The following is an 18,138-nucleotide window of genomic DNA, read 5'->3' as shown; positions in this document are numbered from 1 at the left end:
ATTTGAACACACACACACACACACACACACACACACACACACACACACACACACACACACACACACACACACACACACACAGACATTTTTTTACTTACACACAAACACACACTTCCTTGCGTTTACACACACTTCCTTACACACACTTCCTACACACTCACACGCACATACATTTACTTACTTACACACAAACACACACTTCCTACACGCACACACAGATATTTACTTACACAAAAATGCACACACACATTTACTTCCTTACACACAACCACACACTTCCTACACGCACACACACACACACACATTTACTTACTTACACACAAACACTTACTTACACACAAACACACACATTTACTTACTTATACACAAACACACCCTTCCTACACACACACACACACACACACACACACACACACACACACACACACACACACACACACACACACACACACACACACAGACTTACTTACACAAACAAACACACACACACTTAGTTGAATAAATGTTGGGATGGCAGCTGTGGGGGAGGGGAGGGGAAGCCCAGCTAATCTCTTGTGGGTCAATAAAGTTTGTCTAAGTCTAAGTCTACATCTAAGACTAAGTCTACGTCTAAGTCTAAATCCAAGTCTGAGTGTAAGTCTAAAGTTAAGTCTAAGTCTACATCTAAGTCTACAGCTAAGTCTAAGTGTAAGGCTAAGTCTAAGTCTACATCCAAGTCTAAGTCTACATCCAAGTCTAAGTCTACAGCTAAGTCTAGGTGTAAGTCTATGTGTAAGTCTAAGTATAAGTCTCAGTCTAAGTCTACATCTACATCTAAGTCTAGGTCTAAATTTAAGTCTAGGTCTAAATCTAAGTCTATGTCTAAGGCTAAGTCGAAGGCTAAATCTAAGTCTAAGTCTGAATCTAAGTCTAGGTCTGAATCTAAATATAAGGCTAAGTCTAGTTCTAGGTCTATATCTAAGGCTAGGTCTTAGTCTACATCTACATCTAAGTCTAGGTCTAAGTCTAAGATTAGTTCTAGGTTGAAGCCTAAGCCTATGTCTAAGTCTACATCTAAGTCTAGGCTCAAGTCTAAGTCTACATCTAAGTCTAAGTCTACATCTAAGTCTAAGTATACGTCTAAGTCTACATCTAAGTCTAAGTATAAATCTAAGGCTACAACTAAATCTAAGTCTACATCTAAGTCTAGGTCTACATCTAAGTCTAAGTCTAGGTCTAAGTGTAAGGCTAAGTCGAAGTCTAAATCTAAGTCTAGGTCTACATCCAAGTTTAAGTCTACATCCAAGTCTAAGTCTACATTTAAGTCTAAGTCTACAGCTAAGTCTAAGTGTAAGTCTATGTGTAAGTCTAAGTATAAGTCTCAGTCTAAGTCTACATCTAAGTCCAGGTCTAAATCTAAGTCTATGTCTAAAGCTAAGTCTAAGGCTAAGTCTAGGTCGAAGGCTAAGTCGAAGTCGAAATCTAAGTCACGGTCTGAATCTAAATATAAGGCTAAGTCTAGGTCTAAGGCTAAGTCTAATTCCAGGTCTATGTCTAAGGCTAGGTCTAAGTCTACATCTACATCTAAGTCTAGGTCTAAGTCTAGGACTAGTTCTAGGTTGAAGTCTAAGTCTAGGTCTAAGTCTACATCTAAGTCTAGGCTCAAGTCTAAGTCTACAACTAAGTGTAAGTATACATCTAAGTCTAAGTATACGTTTAAGTCTACAACTAAGTCTAAGTCTACATCTAAGTCTGGGTCTAAATCTAATCCTAAGCCTAGGTCTAAGTGTAAGGCTAAGTCAAAGTCTAAAACTAGGTCTAGGTCTGAGTCTTGGTCTAAGTCTAGTTCTAGATCTGAGTGTAAGGCTAAGTCTAGTTTAAGTCTACAGCTAAGTCTAGGTCTAAGTCTAGGACTAGTTCTAGGTTGAAGTCTAAGTCTAGGTCTAAGTCTACATCTAAGTCTAGGCTCAAGTCTAAGTCTACAACTAAGTCTAAGTATACATCTAAGTCTAAGTATACGTTTAAGTCTACATCTAAGTCTGGGTCTAAATCTAAGTCTAAGCCTAGGTCTAAGTGTAAGGCTAAGTCGAAGTCTAAATCTAGGTCTAGGTCTGAGTCTAGGTGTAAGTCTAGGTCTAGGTCTGAGTCTAAGGCTAAATCTAAGTCTAGGTGTAGGTGTAAGTGCAAGTGTAACGTCCTCTCCCGTGTGGTGCAGAACGACACCTGGGGCATTCAGTACTCCTACGCTCTGTTCAAAGCCATGAGTCACATGCTGTGCATCGGCTACGGGGCCCAGGCTCCTGAGGGCATGAACGACGTGTGGCTGACTATGCTCAGCATGATCGTGGGCGCCACCTGCTACGCCATGTTCATCGGCCACGCCACCGCCCTCATCCAGTCCCTGGACTCCTCTCGCCGCCAGTACCAGGAGAAGGTGAGGACCGCTGGAACACCTGCTGCCACACACCTAACATGAAACATCATCGTATAAGGTGCGGTAACAAAAGAATGACATGTAACATAAATGTATAAGGTGCAGTAACAAAAAGCATGTAACATAAATGTATAAGGTGCAGTAACAAAAAGCATGTAACATAAATGTATAAGGTTCGGTAGCAAAAAACATGTGACATAAATGTATAAGGTGTGGTAACAAAAAACATGTAACATAAATGTGTAGGGTATGGTAAAAAAAAATAGTGTACCATAAATGCATAAGGTGCAGTAACAAAAGAATGACATGTAACATAAATGTATACGGTGCGGTTATTAAAAAAACATGTAACATCAATGTATAAGGTGCGGTAACAAAAGAATGATATGTAACAAAAATGTATAATGCGCGGTAACAAACATGTAACATAAATGTATGAGGTGCGGTAACAAAAAAACATGTAACATAAATGTATAAGGTGCAGTAACAAAAAACATGTAACATAAATATATAAGGTTCAGTAACAAAAAACATGTAACATAAATGTATTAGGTGGGGTAACAAAAATCATGTGACATAAATGTATAAGGTTCGGTAACAAAAAACATGTAACATAAATGTATAAGGTGCGTTAACAAAAATCCTGTAACATGAATGTATAAGGTTCGGTAAGAAAAAACATGTAACATAAATGTATTAGGTGGGGTAACAAAAATCATGTGACATAAATGTATAAGGTGTGGTAACAAAAAACATGGAACATAAATGTATAAGGTGCAGTAACAAAAAACATGTAACATATATGTATAAGGTTCGGTAACAAAAAACATGTAACATAAATGTATAAGGTTCGGTAACATAAACATGTAACATAAATGTATAAGGTTTGGTAACAAAAAACATGTAACATAAATGTACAAGGTTCGTAACAAAAACATGTAACATAAATGTATAAGGTTCGGTAACAAAAAACATGTAACATAAATGTATTAGGTGGGGTAACAAAAAACATGTAACATAAATGTATAAGGTGGGGTAACAAAAATCATGTGACATAAATGTATAAGGTGGGGTAACAAAAAACATGTAACATAAATGTGTAAGGTGCGGTAACAAAAAACATGTAACATAAATGTATAAGGTTCGGTAACAAAAAACATGTAACATAAATGTATAAGGTTCGGTAACAAAAAACATGTAACATAAATGTATAAGGTTCGGTAACAAAAAACATGTAACATAAATGTATAAGGTTCGGTAACAAAAAAACATGTAACATAGCAGTATAAGGTTCGGTAACAAAAAACATGTAACATAAATGTATAAGGTTCTGTAACAAAAAACATGTAACATAAATTTATAAGGTGCGGTAAAAAAAAACATGTAACATAAATGTATAAGGTGGGGTAACAAAAAACATGTAACATAAATGTATAAGGTTCGGTAACAAAAAACATGTAACATAAATGTATTAGGTGGGGTAACAAAAAACATGTAACATAAATGTATAAGGTTCGGTAACAAAAAACATGTACCGTAACATAAATGTATTCGGTGCGTTAACAAAAATCATGTAACATAATTGTATAAGGTTCGGTAAGAAAAAACATGTAACATAAATGTATTAGGTGGGGTAACAAAAATCATGTGACATAAATGTATAAGGTGTGGTAACAAAAAACATGTAACATAAATGTATAAGGTGCGGTAAAAGAAATAGTGTACCATAAATGCATAAGGTGCGGTAACAAAAGAAAGACATGTAACATAAATGAACACCCTTCTAAGAATATTAAGTATGAATAAAGTATGAAATATTTACATTGATTGTCAGATGAATGAAACAATTAATGATACTGTAATTAGTTCCAATGTTTAAAATGATATCATTTTACATCTGAATCAACAATTTTATATTTGATTGTGCCTTAAATCTGATGAATCTTTATCTGACTGTGACACCGTGTGTGTGTGTGTGTGTGTGTGTGTGTGTGTGTGTGTGTGTGTGTGTGTGTGTGTGTGTGTGTGTGTGTGTGTGTGTGTGTGTGTGTGTGTTGCTGCAGTACAAACAAGTAGAACAGTACATGTCCTTCCACAAGCTTCCTGCGGACGTGCGGCAAAAGATCCACGAGTACTACGAGCATCGCTTTCAGGGCAAAATGTTTGACGAGGAGAACATCCTGGGAGAACTCAGTGAGCCGCTGAAAGAAGTAAGTCCCGAGCGCACTAAAGAAGTCTCACGTGGCGTCGTTCTTCCCGCTAACGGGTGTGTTCCTGCAGGAGATCGTCAGCTTTAACTGCCGTAGCTTAGTGGCTAACATGCCGCTGTTTGCTAACGCCGACCCCAACTTTGTGACCGCCGTGCTCACCAAGCTGCGCTTTGAGGTCTTCCAGCCGGCAGACTTCATCATCAGAGAAGGAACAGTCGGCAGGAAGATGTACTTCATTCAACATGGACGAGTCGGCGTGCTGACCAGAGGCAACAAGGAAACCAAGCTGAGCGACGGCTCTTATTTTGGAGGTGAGAAGACGGAGCCATGCTGCATTTGCTCCAGTAATCACCTTCCTTGCTCTCCCAGAAATCTGTTTGCTGACTCGAGGGCGGAGGACAGCGAGTGTTCGTGCTGACACCTACTGCAGGTTGTACTCACTCAGTGTGGACAGCTTCAACGAGGTGTTGGAGGAGCACCCCATGATGCGGCGGGCCTTTGAAACCGTCGCCGTGGACCGTTTGGACCGAATAGGTAATCAACCTGCTAACTTCCAGGCTTTTACTTGACGGACTTTTGCTAGAGGGCCACCAAATAATTTGTTTCTCAGATGTGGTCTGTATGGACGCAGCAATACTTGTACTTGTATTACACCTCTCCACCACCTGTGGCGGTAATTGATCCATCAGTTCACGGCCCTGTATAGAGAGAGTATGGCAAACTTGGTTTCAGACAATCTCCTAAATGAGAGGCCAAAAGCCCCTCACGCAACTACAGGGTACCATGTTGGAGACCAACTCTGAAACTGAGATGTCCGTACTCTATAGATGGCTCCGAACTGATGCAGAGCCGTCTATAGAGAGTATGGCCAACTCTGTTTCAAAATGAGTTGCAAACATGGCACCCTGTAGTCACGTGTGTGGCTTTTGACCAATCATTTAGGAGATCCTCCGACAATACTCTCTCTGATTGGTCTAAAGCTCTGATTGGTCTAAAGCGTGACTACAGAGTGCCAAGTTTTCTACAAAATTTGAAACACAGTTGGCCATACTCTCTCTGCATCAGTTCAGAGCCGTCTATCGACATGGCGCTCTGTATACACTCTATATAATTTGTCAAAAACCCCTCACATAACCACAGGATTCCATGTTGTGTACCAACTCTGAAACCGAGTTGTCCGTACTCTATAGACTGCTTCGAACTGATGCAGAGCCGTCTATAGAGAGTATGGCCAACTCAGTTTCAAAATTAGTTGCAAACATGGTACTCTGTAGTCACCTGAGGGGCTTTTGACCAATCATTTAGGAGATCCTCCGGCGATGCTCTCTCTGATTGGTAAAAAGCCCCTCTCGAGACTACAGGGTACCATTTGGAGACCAACTCTGAAACTGAGATGTCCGTACTCTATAGATGGCTCCGAACTGATGCAGAGCCGTCTATAGAGAGTAAGGCCAACTCTGTTTCAAAATGAGTTGCAAACATGGCACCCTGTAGTCACGTGTGTGGCTTTTGACCAATCATTTAGGAGATCCTCCGACAATACTCTCTCTGATTGGTCTAAAGCTCTGATTGGTCTAAAGCCCCTCACGTGACTACAGAGTGCCAAGTTTTCTACAAAATTTGAAACAGAGTTGGCCATACTCTCTCTGCATCAGTTCAGAGCCGTCTATCGACATGGCGCTCTGTATACACTCTATATAATTTGTCAAAAACCCCTCACATAACCACAGGATTCCATGTTGTGTACCAACTCTGAAACCGAGTTGTCCGTACTCTATAGACGGCTTCGAACTGATGCAGAGCCGTCTATAGAGAGTATGGCCAACTCAGTTTCAAAATTAGTTGCAAACATGGTACTCTGTAGTCACCTGAGGGGCTTTTGACCAATCATTTAGGAGATCCTCCGGCGATGCTCTCTCTGATTAGTAAAAAGCCCCTCTCGAGACTACAGGGCACCATGTCGATAGACGGCTCTAACTGATGCAGAGCCATAAATAGAGAGAGTATGGCTAACTCGGTTTCAAAGTTTGTAGAAAACATGGCGCCCTGTAGTCACGTGAAGGGCTTTTGACCAATCAGAGAGAGTATGGCCAGAGGATCTCCTAAATGATCGGTCAAATCCGCTCACGTGACTACAGTGTGCCATGTTTGCTACCAACTTTAAAGTCGAGTTGGCCATACTCTCCCTATAGACGGCTCAGCATCGGTTTGGAGCTGCCAATAGAATATGGAAAACTTGGTTTCAGAGTTGGTCCCCAACTTGGCACCTAAGGGACTTTTGACAAAATAGAGAGAGTATTTCCTAAATGATAGTTCAAAAGCCTCTCACGTGACTACAGGGCACAATGTTGGAGACCAACTCTGAAAAGGTGTTGGCCATACTCTCTATACATGGCTCTGCATCAGTTCAGAGCCGTCCATTGACATGGGGCTCCTTTAGTAACGTAAAGGACTTTTGATCAATTATTTAGGAGCTACTCTCTCTAATTTGTCAAAAGCCCCTCATATAGCTACAGGATTCCATGTTGTGTACCAACTCTGAAACTGAGTTGTCCGTACTCTCTGAACTGATGCAGAGCCATGAATAGAGAGTATGACCAACTTGGTTTCAAAGTTGGTAGCACACATGGCACACTGTAATCACATGAAAGGCTTTTTACCAATCATTTTGGAGATTCTCTGGCTATACTCTCTGATTGGTCAAAAGCCACTGATGTGACTACAGGACGCCATGTTTGCGATCAACTTTGAAACCGGGTTTGCCATACTCTCCCTATACATGGCTCTGCATCAATTTAGAGCCGTCTATAGACATGGGGCTCTGTGGGCATGTGAAGGGCTTTTGACCAATCATTTAGAAGATGCTCTCTCTAATTGGTCAAAAGCCCTTCACGTAACTACAGGGCGCCATGTTGGGGACCAACTCTGAAAACGAGTTGTCCGCAATCTCTCTATACATGGCTCTGCATCAGTTCAGAGCCGTCTATAGAGGGAGTATGGCCAACTCCATTTCAGACCATCTCCTAAATAATTGGTCAAAAGCCCTGACGTGACTACTTGGCAGCATGTTTGCTGCCAACTTTGAGCTAGCGCTATAACTTCCTTCCACATGCACCCTTCTTCCTGAATATTTTGGTGGTGGGTCGGCGCTTTGGGCAGGACGCGATCGCATGCGTCATGCATTCCCGCTGACTTGCATGAAGCCCGAGGTGTTGATCATTACAAACATGAGCTTCACACACTCATGTATACGCTTTGACTTTGTGGGTTATTTTTAATCTTTTTATTTATATCAAGCTCGGGGCAATTATGGGGGCAAAGAGTAATCACACTGTGACTTTATGTGGGCTCTTGCATGAGGATGTTCCCATGTCACCTTTTGAAGAGCTTATGTCCTCCCGTAAGACGAGGAGACTAAAATTGTGGTACAAACTGTAGCAATAGCAGTGCTGGAGAGAAGACTGCAGTACAAAGTCCAACGCAATCTCTCCCGATGGTGCCACTCTTCAGTGGTTTTGTCCTCCTTGCTGCCCCTCCTTGGCGGAGTTGTGTGGGTGTTGTCCAACTAAACAGAAAGTTAACCTGAGACTATGTTAACACTGCACGGTAGGATATCCACATTACAAAAAAAATGCAGTGTCAAATGTCAAACTGACTTGCGTGCAGATGTGAGGTCATGACGTCACATGAGCTGCTGTGTTGACAGAAGTCTATCCATCCATTCATCTTCTTCCGCTTATCTGAGGTCAGGTCGCAGGGGCAGCAGCCTAAGCAGGGAAGCACAGACTTCCCTCTCCCCAGCCACTTTGTCCAGCTCCTCCCGGGGGATCCAGAGTCGTTCCCAGGCCAGCCGGGAGACAGTCTTCTCAACGTTTCCTGGGTCTTCTCTAGGGAGGCGTTCGGGTGGCATCCTGACCAGATGCCCGAACCACCTCATCTGGCTCCTCTCGATGTGGAGGAGCAGCGGCTTTACTTTGAGCTCCTCCCGGATGGCAGAGCTTCTCACCCTATCCCTAAGGGAGAGCCCCGCCACCCTGCGGAGGAAACTAATTTGTGCCGCTTGTACCCGTGATCTTGTCCTTTCGGTCGTAACCCAAAGCTCATGACCATAGGTGAGGATGGGAACGTAGATCGACCAGTAAATTGAGAGCTTTGCCTTCCGGCTCAGCTCCTTCTTCACCACAATGGATCGATACAGCGTCCGCATTACTGAAGACGCCGCACCGATCCGCCTGTCGATCTCACCATCCACTCTTCCCTCACTCGGGAACAAGATTCCGAGGTACTTGAACTCCTCTACATGGGGCAAGATCTTTTCCCCAACTCGGAGTTGGCACTCCACCCTTTTCCGGTCGAGAACCATGGACTCGGACTTGGAGATGCTGATTCTCATCCCAGTCGCTGCACATTCGGCTGCGAACTGATCCAGAAGTATTCTATACTATTCTGGTAGGTCTTGATTTGGAATTTTTCCTATTCAATCAATTATTGTCCAGAGAAATCTTAAGAACTTTTAAAATGTTTATTTGAGTGTTCAAATAACATTTGGTTACAAAGGAGAAAGTTAATGCTGCTACAGAAAGAAAGAAGAAAGAGCAAGAAGAAGCGAGAGAGAGCGAGAGAGAGAGACAAAGAACTCCTCCAGATCTTAACAGCTTTTGGGAATGAGAGGGAAAGGAGGAAAGGTTGTGGCGTAATGTTTCATTCTGGGAGGGGGAGGAAGATGAGCAAAACACACATAATCTGATTGTGCTATTGGCCAAAACGAGGAATGTTTTGATTAAACATTGAACAGGCAGTCACAATCACAAAAAGAAACCCATTTGAGGAGTAACCTTTGACGAAGGACAAATATAACATAAATTAGTGATTGTCCAACATCACAGCAATCTTTGTCGCGGGGGTTTGGAGACATCCCCAGCAAGCCCCAAGAATGTGTAAGGGTCATAAAAAAACGGACCAATGCAGTGAAGACAAATTGTGCTTTTAATCAAGAGATTAGTAAAATATCAATTTTGCCATTACAGAGTCAGTCCTTTGTGGCAATTTCAAGGATTTTGTGCAAACAAAGTCAACGTTTTCTGAACAGACTTTTGGCTCTGGCAGTTTGCGGGACATTTGGTTTGTCGTCTGCTCCGAAGAACAAGCAGTCGGAGACAGGAGTGGTGGAAATTGACACAAGTTCCTAAAAGAGATGATTTTTGTCCCTTTTCTGCTCTTTTATCAACTATTTATTTTGCAAGCGTCTATTTTGGCAAGGAATTATGACATTCTGGTCAGATGAACGCCACCGTTCAGACTGCAGTCACATTGCATATACTGTATATTAGGGGAGTGCATCTCTACCTTAAATGGCGATCCAATATGAATCTCGATACATGTGTTGCGATACGATTCACTAATATTACTTGACAATACGATTCGATGCAGATGGAAGCTTTAAATGGTGACTAGAAAATAAAGGTATAATTTCACAATAATGACTTGTGTTGATTTTTTAAATAGACAAATACAAAACAGGCCGTTCCTCTATTACTAGCAAATAGTAGAAATAACAACTTAAAGGCATTGCAATCCATAAATTGGAAAATACAAATTACTGTAAATTAATTTTCTTAATGTTGATTCTTAGTTGAGTTTCCAAATTTGATCAAAAGACTGAAGGGTAGTGATATTCAGGAATGAACGAAATCTATCGACTGGCTCATTGACATGAACCATAGGTTTGTTTTTATTTGAAGTGTGACAGTGATGAAAGTGATGATCTCAGCCACAGCTTTGCACAGAGTGGCTGTGCGTTTATTCTCTGCTCTGACTGGAATCGAATTGACTTTATAGTCATTGCACTTAAAAGTAGAAAGAAATGTGTTTTTCAGTACAAGTAATTCTAGAAGCAGACATTCAGTAGACTTTCATGTCTCCAAACATCCCAAAGAAGTTGCAAGATTTATCGCGAGTCGCTTGTGAGAAAGTAAGTCACTAAGATAAGTTGGAAAGATACTAGATTTAGCAAGAACTTCGCCAAGTGGACAACACTGCGCGGAAGTGTGTATGTGAAAGATAAAGATGCGAAGGCCCGCTTTACTGTGCTTCTGATTGGTTTACATTGCACCGTGCCCTCACTGGTTGGCTAGATTTTGGCACGAGAATTTATGGATTGGTCTGTGATTGGTTCTTTCGGTAAGTCAATCAGAATTACTCGAACTACGGCAGGCCACGAAAAAACAAGTGTATCATTATTTAACAATAAATACAGAGTAGTAAATGGGGAAATATAAGTGTGAGAAATATGAAGTGTGCCGTGAGAAAGGGTTCAATTGCGTGACTCGCACGCTCAAGCGTGATGCTTGGCAGCTCTGCAGCTAGGTCTTTAGCACAGTGAACAGTGTAGTAGATGCTGTGATAGTCTTTAACTTTAGCACAATGAACAGTGTAGTAGATGTTGTGATAGTCTTTAACTTTAGCACAATTAACAGTGTAGTAGATGTTGTGATAGTCTTTAACTTTAGCACAATAAACAATGTAGTAGATGCTATGATAGGTCTTTAAATTTAGCACAATGAACAGTGTAGTAGATGCTGTGATAGTCTTTAACTTTAGCACAATGACCAGTGTATTAGATGCTGTGATAGGTCTAACTTTAGCACAATGAACAGTGTATTAGATGCTGTGATAGTCTTTAACTTTAGCACAATGAACAGTGTATTATATGCTGTGATAGGTCTTTAACTTTAGCACAATGAACAGTGTATTAGATGCTGTGATGAGTCTTTAACTTTAGCACAATGATCAGTGTAGTAGATTTTGTTATAGGTCTTAACTTTAGCACAATGAACAGTGTAGTAGATGTTGTGATAGGTCTTTAACTTTAGCACAATGAACAGTGTATTAGATGAAATGATATGTCTTTAAATTTAGCACAATGAACCGTTTAGTAGATGTTGTGATTACCTCGCAGAGTTGTGGCTAAGTTGGAGCTGGAAGTCTTTCAAATCAGTGTCCTTGTCTTGCCAGTTGGTAGGTCTGTCCGCATTAGCATCCTTAGCTCCATCATCGCCGGCTTGAGTGTCTCGATGCCATCACAACAGGTGAGTACTCAGATTTGCCGCTACTTTACCGCTGCTTTCCAAACATTACAACTGACCGTTACTTTTTTAATTTACCGCACTTTAGATTTAATATTCGGAGGTGCACTGTTTGTAAACTCTTTTGATGCTGTCTGCCATGTTGCTCTGTCGTTGTCAGTGGCAAACGAGAACGGCACTCACATGTTACGTTATCACAGAAATCTTGCAAGATTAGAGCGGCCATATTTTTTATCAGACCTACTTTAATTAGTTTGTATCTTCTTTGCTCCTCAACAGGAAGGAAAAACTCAGTGCTCCTGAGGAAGTCATCTCAAGGTGGTTCACTCGGGGGCAGTATGGGCCGTGGAGGGGGTCGGGGTGCAGGAGGTCCAGGGGCAGGTGTGGGTCTGGCAGCAGGCAGTCTGGGCTCCTGTGACAGCTTACTGGTGCAGCAGATTGTCAAACACGACAGCATGCCGGCCATGCAGGACGCCATCGCAGCGGCCGCGGCAGGAAGAAGCACCGCCATTGGAAGAAGTGGCACCATGTCTCCCAGACCCCGTCCCCTCATCTGGGCACCGCTGGTTCATGCCCCCCTGCAGACAGCGGCTGCCACAAGTAACGTGGCCATCGCCCTCATGCACCAGCAGCAGCAGCTACAGCAATTGCAGCAACAGCACGCACTGGCGGGCACTTTCTTCCTGCCCTCTCCTCTTATATCACCTTCCCCCTCCTCCTCCTTCCCGCTCTCGCCTCCTCGTGCCCCCATCTTGCAACCCCTTCGCCCATCAGTCAGCTCCCTCATTGGAATGATGGCAATGAGCGGGATGGGAGGTTTGTCTCCAAGAGCAGGATTCCCTGCCTCTCCTTCCACCATCGGCCCACCAGGTGGGTTTATCCCCCCACCGGTGGCCAAGACAACCCCCGCTCCGGCGCCTTCTATGCCAACGTCTCTCCAACAAGGAAGGACTCTTCACTACAATCTACGCCTCCAGGCTGATCATCTTCCAGCACTTGCTGGATCTGTCACAACCCCAACAGGAGGAGGAACATCAAACCCACTCTTAAACAAGATTCAGACCTACAACCCCCCCGCTTCCCCAGGTGGCCCAGATAGCAACGCTCATGTGATCAGCCAACAGGGAGCAAAAGAAGCACTTATGCGGCATGGCGGTAACAGCTGTCAGGGTCTACCAGCATTGGGCAGGCTCACCCAGGAGGCCAGACTGCTGTCTGCCTCACAGCCCACTCTGCCTCACCGCTCTTGGGCTGGCGTGCAACCTCATCCCCCTCTCCACCGGAAGGCCTCAGGTGGAAATTTGCTCACAGCTCCTTTCCTGGTGGGGCAGTTAGCCCGAGGCGGAAGTGCGGGAATACTCACCTCCAATCCTGCAGTGCCACTTGTAGGAAATATGGCCCAAATACAGCAACAGGCCCCAGCCCCCATTCAGCCTACTATGTACACACAGTGCTTCCCTCATGTTACCCCCATGCCCACCTTCACAGCTCCACAAATGCCTTCGGCCCCTGCCACCCCCTCACCAGTGCCCACACCACCATCTTCTAACCCGATGAACTCGCAGACTCCCCAACCAAAGCCACCGTCTCGCTCCTCATCACCACCTTCTTGCTCCACCTCTCCCCTGACAGTAACAACCCCATTGTCTTCGACACCGCGCCCCAAACCGTTCGCTACCCCTTCTCCTCGCTCATCATCCCCGTCGCCGTCCTCCACTCCTCCCCCCTCCTGTGTCTCAACTCCAGTTCCCTTACCTCAAACATTTGGAGCCAAGTCCTCTCTGAGCTCCTCGCCTCCATCTTCAGCAGTCTCCACTACACCCCCACAAAGCGCACAAGTTAAAGCTTCCAACACACCGCCTGCCGCGTCACCATTGTCCGGGACCAGCCTTGCACCAACCCCAGTCCCGTCACCAACTCTCACACCCAGACAAACTCCCATTGAGACATTGGCCCCACCTTTTATGCCAACCTCCAACCCTTCCCTGAGCAAATCCTCAAGTCCAACTTCTTGTCTTCAGCCTTCAGTCTTAAATGCGGCCAGGACTCCAACCCCGAGCCAAATCCCCAAACCTTCCCTCACTCCTCCACCTGCGAGCACCAACTCCCCCACCAAAGTCAGATTCACCGTCCATCCGGTAAAGCAAACCCTTACCCCGAGCACCACGTCCACGTTTGTTCGTCCCACAAAATCATCCCCGAGCTCTGTGAAGAACACCACAACACCGACTGACTGTGCTACAGCATCCGCCCACCTCCCGAAACAAATCATAACCCCAAACGCTGCCCTTACCCATCCCTCCAAAACCAATGCGCCCTCCTCCCTGGCTAAGGCCATGCAGGCTTCTACCGTCGCGCAAGCCACCCACACTGCCACCCCATCTACCAACACCTCGCCAAAAGGGGCTAAAAGGGAACCTCAGCAGTCACGAGCCAGAAAAGACTCCGAAGGGTTGAGGCATCAACTGCCGGCTAACATGTAAACATACAAAAATAAAAACAGCAGCAAAGATGTAGCTTGTGCCGGCTGACCATGATGGTACAAACAACCATTCTCCTGTGGACAACTTCATGGTGTTTGCATCCACGCTAGGATATGATTGTCCGGGTTTATGTGACTCGACATGCATTGGCATACCTGTCAATGGTTGTTGGAGCGAGCAAGGAAACAGAGGTAGAAACTTGACTCAAGGAGAGGTTAAAAAACCTATGATTACTTCTACTGGTTGATCAAAAGAGCAATACATGTGAGGCATCTTCCAATACTGTGCTAAAGTCTGAGGCCACTGCTGGATTTGTTCTTTTAATGGCAGCAATAGTCCACAGTAGGACACAATGACATTGGTCAGGAATCCAGACTCTGTCCATTTAGGTCCAAAGAGAAGCGGCGTCCTGGTAAATGTATCGGTGCATTGCAGGATGCTGGGAAGTAAGAAACCCTCAAAAGCTTCAGCCCGCGTTTTATTGGTCAAGCAGAAATTCAAATGACTGACCATGGAATTTGGTACACTCCTTAAAGGGGCTGAAATGCACTCATGTTAAATTTGAGTTTGGCTCGTGGAAAAATGTGGCCGCCATCAAGCTTCCTTGCCGGGGCACAGGCAGGACTTGGCAACTAATTGTTCGTAAGTCCTTGACCATTTTTCCAATATTTGTACAAGTTTGAGGATTTTAGCTTTTAGACCACAACCCGTAGGTGGCGCCATGGTCCGAGGTGACATATCTACTGGTGGCTTAATGATTTGGCGACAGGTAGCAAAATTGATAATAATTTGATTTATTCGGGGCCTCTGGGAGAGAAAACTTCAGGTGCCAGTTTCGGGCACTAATCACTTGTTCCTTTCACACCATCATTTTTCTGCCTGTTCCGCAACGAGGCAGTAAAATCAACCTGGAAATGTTCCAGGAAATGACACTTATTACTCCGCTGGTGCGGTGAGTGTTTGATGCTTCATGCTACCTGGCTCCTGTGTCAGAGGCTCAGCCTGGTCTTCTGTTTGCGGTCTGCTTTCTCTGCGTGAAAGGCGCTCCAGCTCGGACTCCCGTCTTGCTCGCCAAATCATGGTCACCAAAGTGTAACACGAGTAACAATCGGACGCAAAGTTGATCCACTTGTGAATAAGTAGAAGTACACATAGGTACACACAAACTGCAGTTTTGTTTAGTCCCACCTGTGTGTGTGTTTTTGTGTGTGTGGGGTCTAGTTTGGATTCTCACTGCTCTGCTGTGCACTGTGGCTTTCTTTCCTGCATACAGTGGGGACCCGTTTAGGTCGACAACCCGTCCATGTTGACCCACTCATCAAGTCCTGAGTCACCGTCTTCTTATTATTACTTAAAAATGCCCGCTCGAGTCGACGTTCATGGTCGGTCATTTTGCATACCGGTCATCCCTCCCGTTTTCACCTGGAAACTCCCGTATGTTGTCCTTCTTTTCTGCCGACTTCCTGTTCCAACGACTTATGTCAACAACACCTTATGTCAACAACCACTTATGTCGACAACCACGTATGTCAACAACACCTTATGTCAACAACCTTTTGTGTCGACAATCACTTTTGTCAACAACACCTTATGTCAACAACCTTTTGTGTCGACAATCACTTATGTCAACAACACCTTATGTCAACAACCACTTATGTCGACAACCACGTATGTCAATAACACCTTATGCCAACAACCTTTTGTGTCGACAATCACTTTTGTCAACAACGACTTATGTCGACAACCACGTATGGCAACAACACCTTATGTCAACAACCTCTTGTGTCGACAATCACTTATGTCAACGACTTATGTCGACAACCACTTATTTCAACAACCATCCATTTATGTCGACAACCACTTATGTCAACAACCACTTATGTCAACAACCTTTTGTGTCGACAATCACTTATGTCAACAACGACTTATGTCGACAACCACTTATTTCAACAACCATCCATTTATGTCGACAACCACTTATGTCAACAACCACTTATGTCAACACTTATTTATGTCAACAACCACTTATTTCAACAACCACGTATGTCAACAACACCTTATGTCAACAACCTTTTGTGTCAACAACCACTTATGTCAACACTTAGTTATGTCAACAACCACTTATGTCAACAACCACTTATTTCAACAACCATCCATTTATGTCAACAACCACTTACGTCAACAACCACTTATGTCAAGAACCACTTATGTCAACACTTATTTATGTCAACAACCACTTATTTCAACAACCACTTATGTCGACAACCACTTATGTCAACAACCATGTATGTCAACAACCACTTATGTCAACACTTATTTATGTCAACAACCACTTATATCAACAGTCACTTATGTCGAAAACCACTTATGTCAACAACCACTTATGTCAACACTTATTTATGTCAACAACCATTTATGTCGACAACCACTTATGTCAACAACCACTTATGTCAACAATGACTTATGTCATAAACCACTTATGTTGACAACCACTTATGTCAACAACTATCTATGTCGACAACCACTTAGGTCATAAACCACTTATGTCGACAACCACTTATGTCAACTATTACTTATGTCAAGAACACCTTATGTCAACAACCACTTGTGTCAACAACACCTTATGTCAACAACTACTTATGTCAACAACCACTTATGTCAACAACCACGTATGTCAACAACACCTTATGTCAACAACCTTTTTTGTCAACAATCACTTATGTCAACAACGACTTATATCAACAACCACTTGTGTCAACAACACCTTATGTCAACAACCACTTATGTCAACAACCACTTGTGTCAACAACACCTTATGTCAACAACCACTTATGTCAACAACACCTTATGTCAACAACCACGTATGTCAACGACACCTTCTGTCAACAACCATTTATGTCGAAAACCACTTATGTCAACAACCACTTATGTCAACAACCACTTATGTCAATACTTAGTTATGTCAATAACCACTTATGTCGACAACCACTTATGTCAACAACCACTTATGTCGACAACCACTTATGTCAACAACCACTTATGTAAACAACCACTTATGTCAACAACGACTTACATGTATCTCAACAACCATTTATGTTGACAACCACGGATGTCAACTAACATTTGTGTCGACAACACCTTATGTCAACACCCAGTCATGTCAACAACCACGTGTGTCGACAACACCTTATGTCAACAACCACTTATGTCAACAACCACGTATGTCAACAACCACTTCTGTCAACAACCATTTTTGTTAACAACCACTTAGGTCAACAACCATTTGTGTCGACAACACCTTATGTCAACACCCAGTCATGTCAACAACGACTTGTGTCGACAACACTTTATGTCAACAAAGACTTATGTCAACAACCACTTATGTCGAAAACCACTTTTGTCAACAACCACGTATGTCAACAACCACTTCTGTCAACAACCACTTATGTCAACAACCACTTATGTCAACAACCATGTATGTCAACAACCACTTATGTCGAAAACCACTTATGTCGAAAACCACTTTTGTCAACAACCACTTATGCCAACCACCACTTATGTCAACAACCACTTATGTCAACAACCATGTATGTCAACAACCACTTATGTCAACAACCATGTATGTCAACAACCACTAATGTCATAATGTCGACAACCACTTATTTCGACAACCACTTATGTCGATGACCACTAATGTCAACAACTATCTATGTCGACAACCATTTAGGTGATAAACCACTTATGTCGACAACCACTTATGTCAACAATGACTTATGTCAAGAACACCTTATGTCAACAAACAGTTGTGTCAACAACACCTTATGTCAACAACCACTTATGTCAACAACACCTTATGTCAACAACCACTTACGTCAACAACACCTTATGTCAACAACCTTTTTTGTCGGCAATCACTTATGTCAACAACGACTTATGTCAACAACCAT

General features: G+C 43.3%; 1 protein-coding gene across 1 annotated transcript in view; it reads left to right on the top strand.

Moving 5' to 3' along the window:
- The window catches only part of LOC133604760 (uncharacterized), a 36,540-nt gene extending 19,972 nt beyond the window's left edge, over positions 1-16,568 (top strand). Inside the window, exons 5-9 of the mRNA XM_061958072.2 lie at positions 2,195-2,413; positions 4,477-4,623; positions 4,694-4,934; positions 4,993-5,157; positions 11,988-16,568. Of these exons, the coding sequence (XP_061814056.2) occupies positions 2,195-2,413; positions 4,477-4,623; positions 4,694-4,934; positions 4,993-5,157; positions 11,988-14,191 (2,976 nt within the window). The 3' untranslated portion in view covers positions 14,192-16,568. The remainder of the gene's footprint in view (positions 1-2,194; positions 2,414-4,476; positions 4,624-4,693; positions 4,935-4,992; positions 5,158-11,987) is intronic.
- Positions 16,569-18,138: the final 1,570 nt, after the last annotated feature.

This window comes from Nerophis lumbriciformis, linkage group LG04 (genome assembly GCF_033978685.3).
Source record: "Nerophis lumbriciformis linkage group LG04, RoL_Nlum_v2.1, whole genome shotgun sequence".
NCBI lineage: Eukaryota > Metazoa > Chordata > Actinopteri > Syngnathiformes > Syngnathidae > Nerophis > Nerophis lumbriciformis.
Note: the sequence above shows the minus strand (reverse complement) of the source record. Positions and strands in the feature narration are given on the sequence as shown.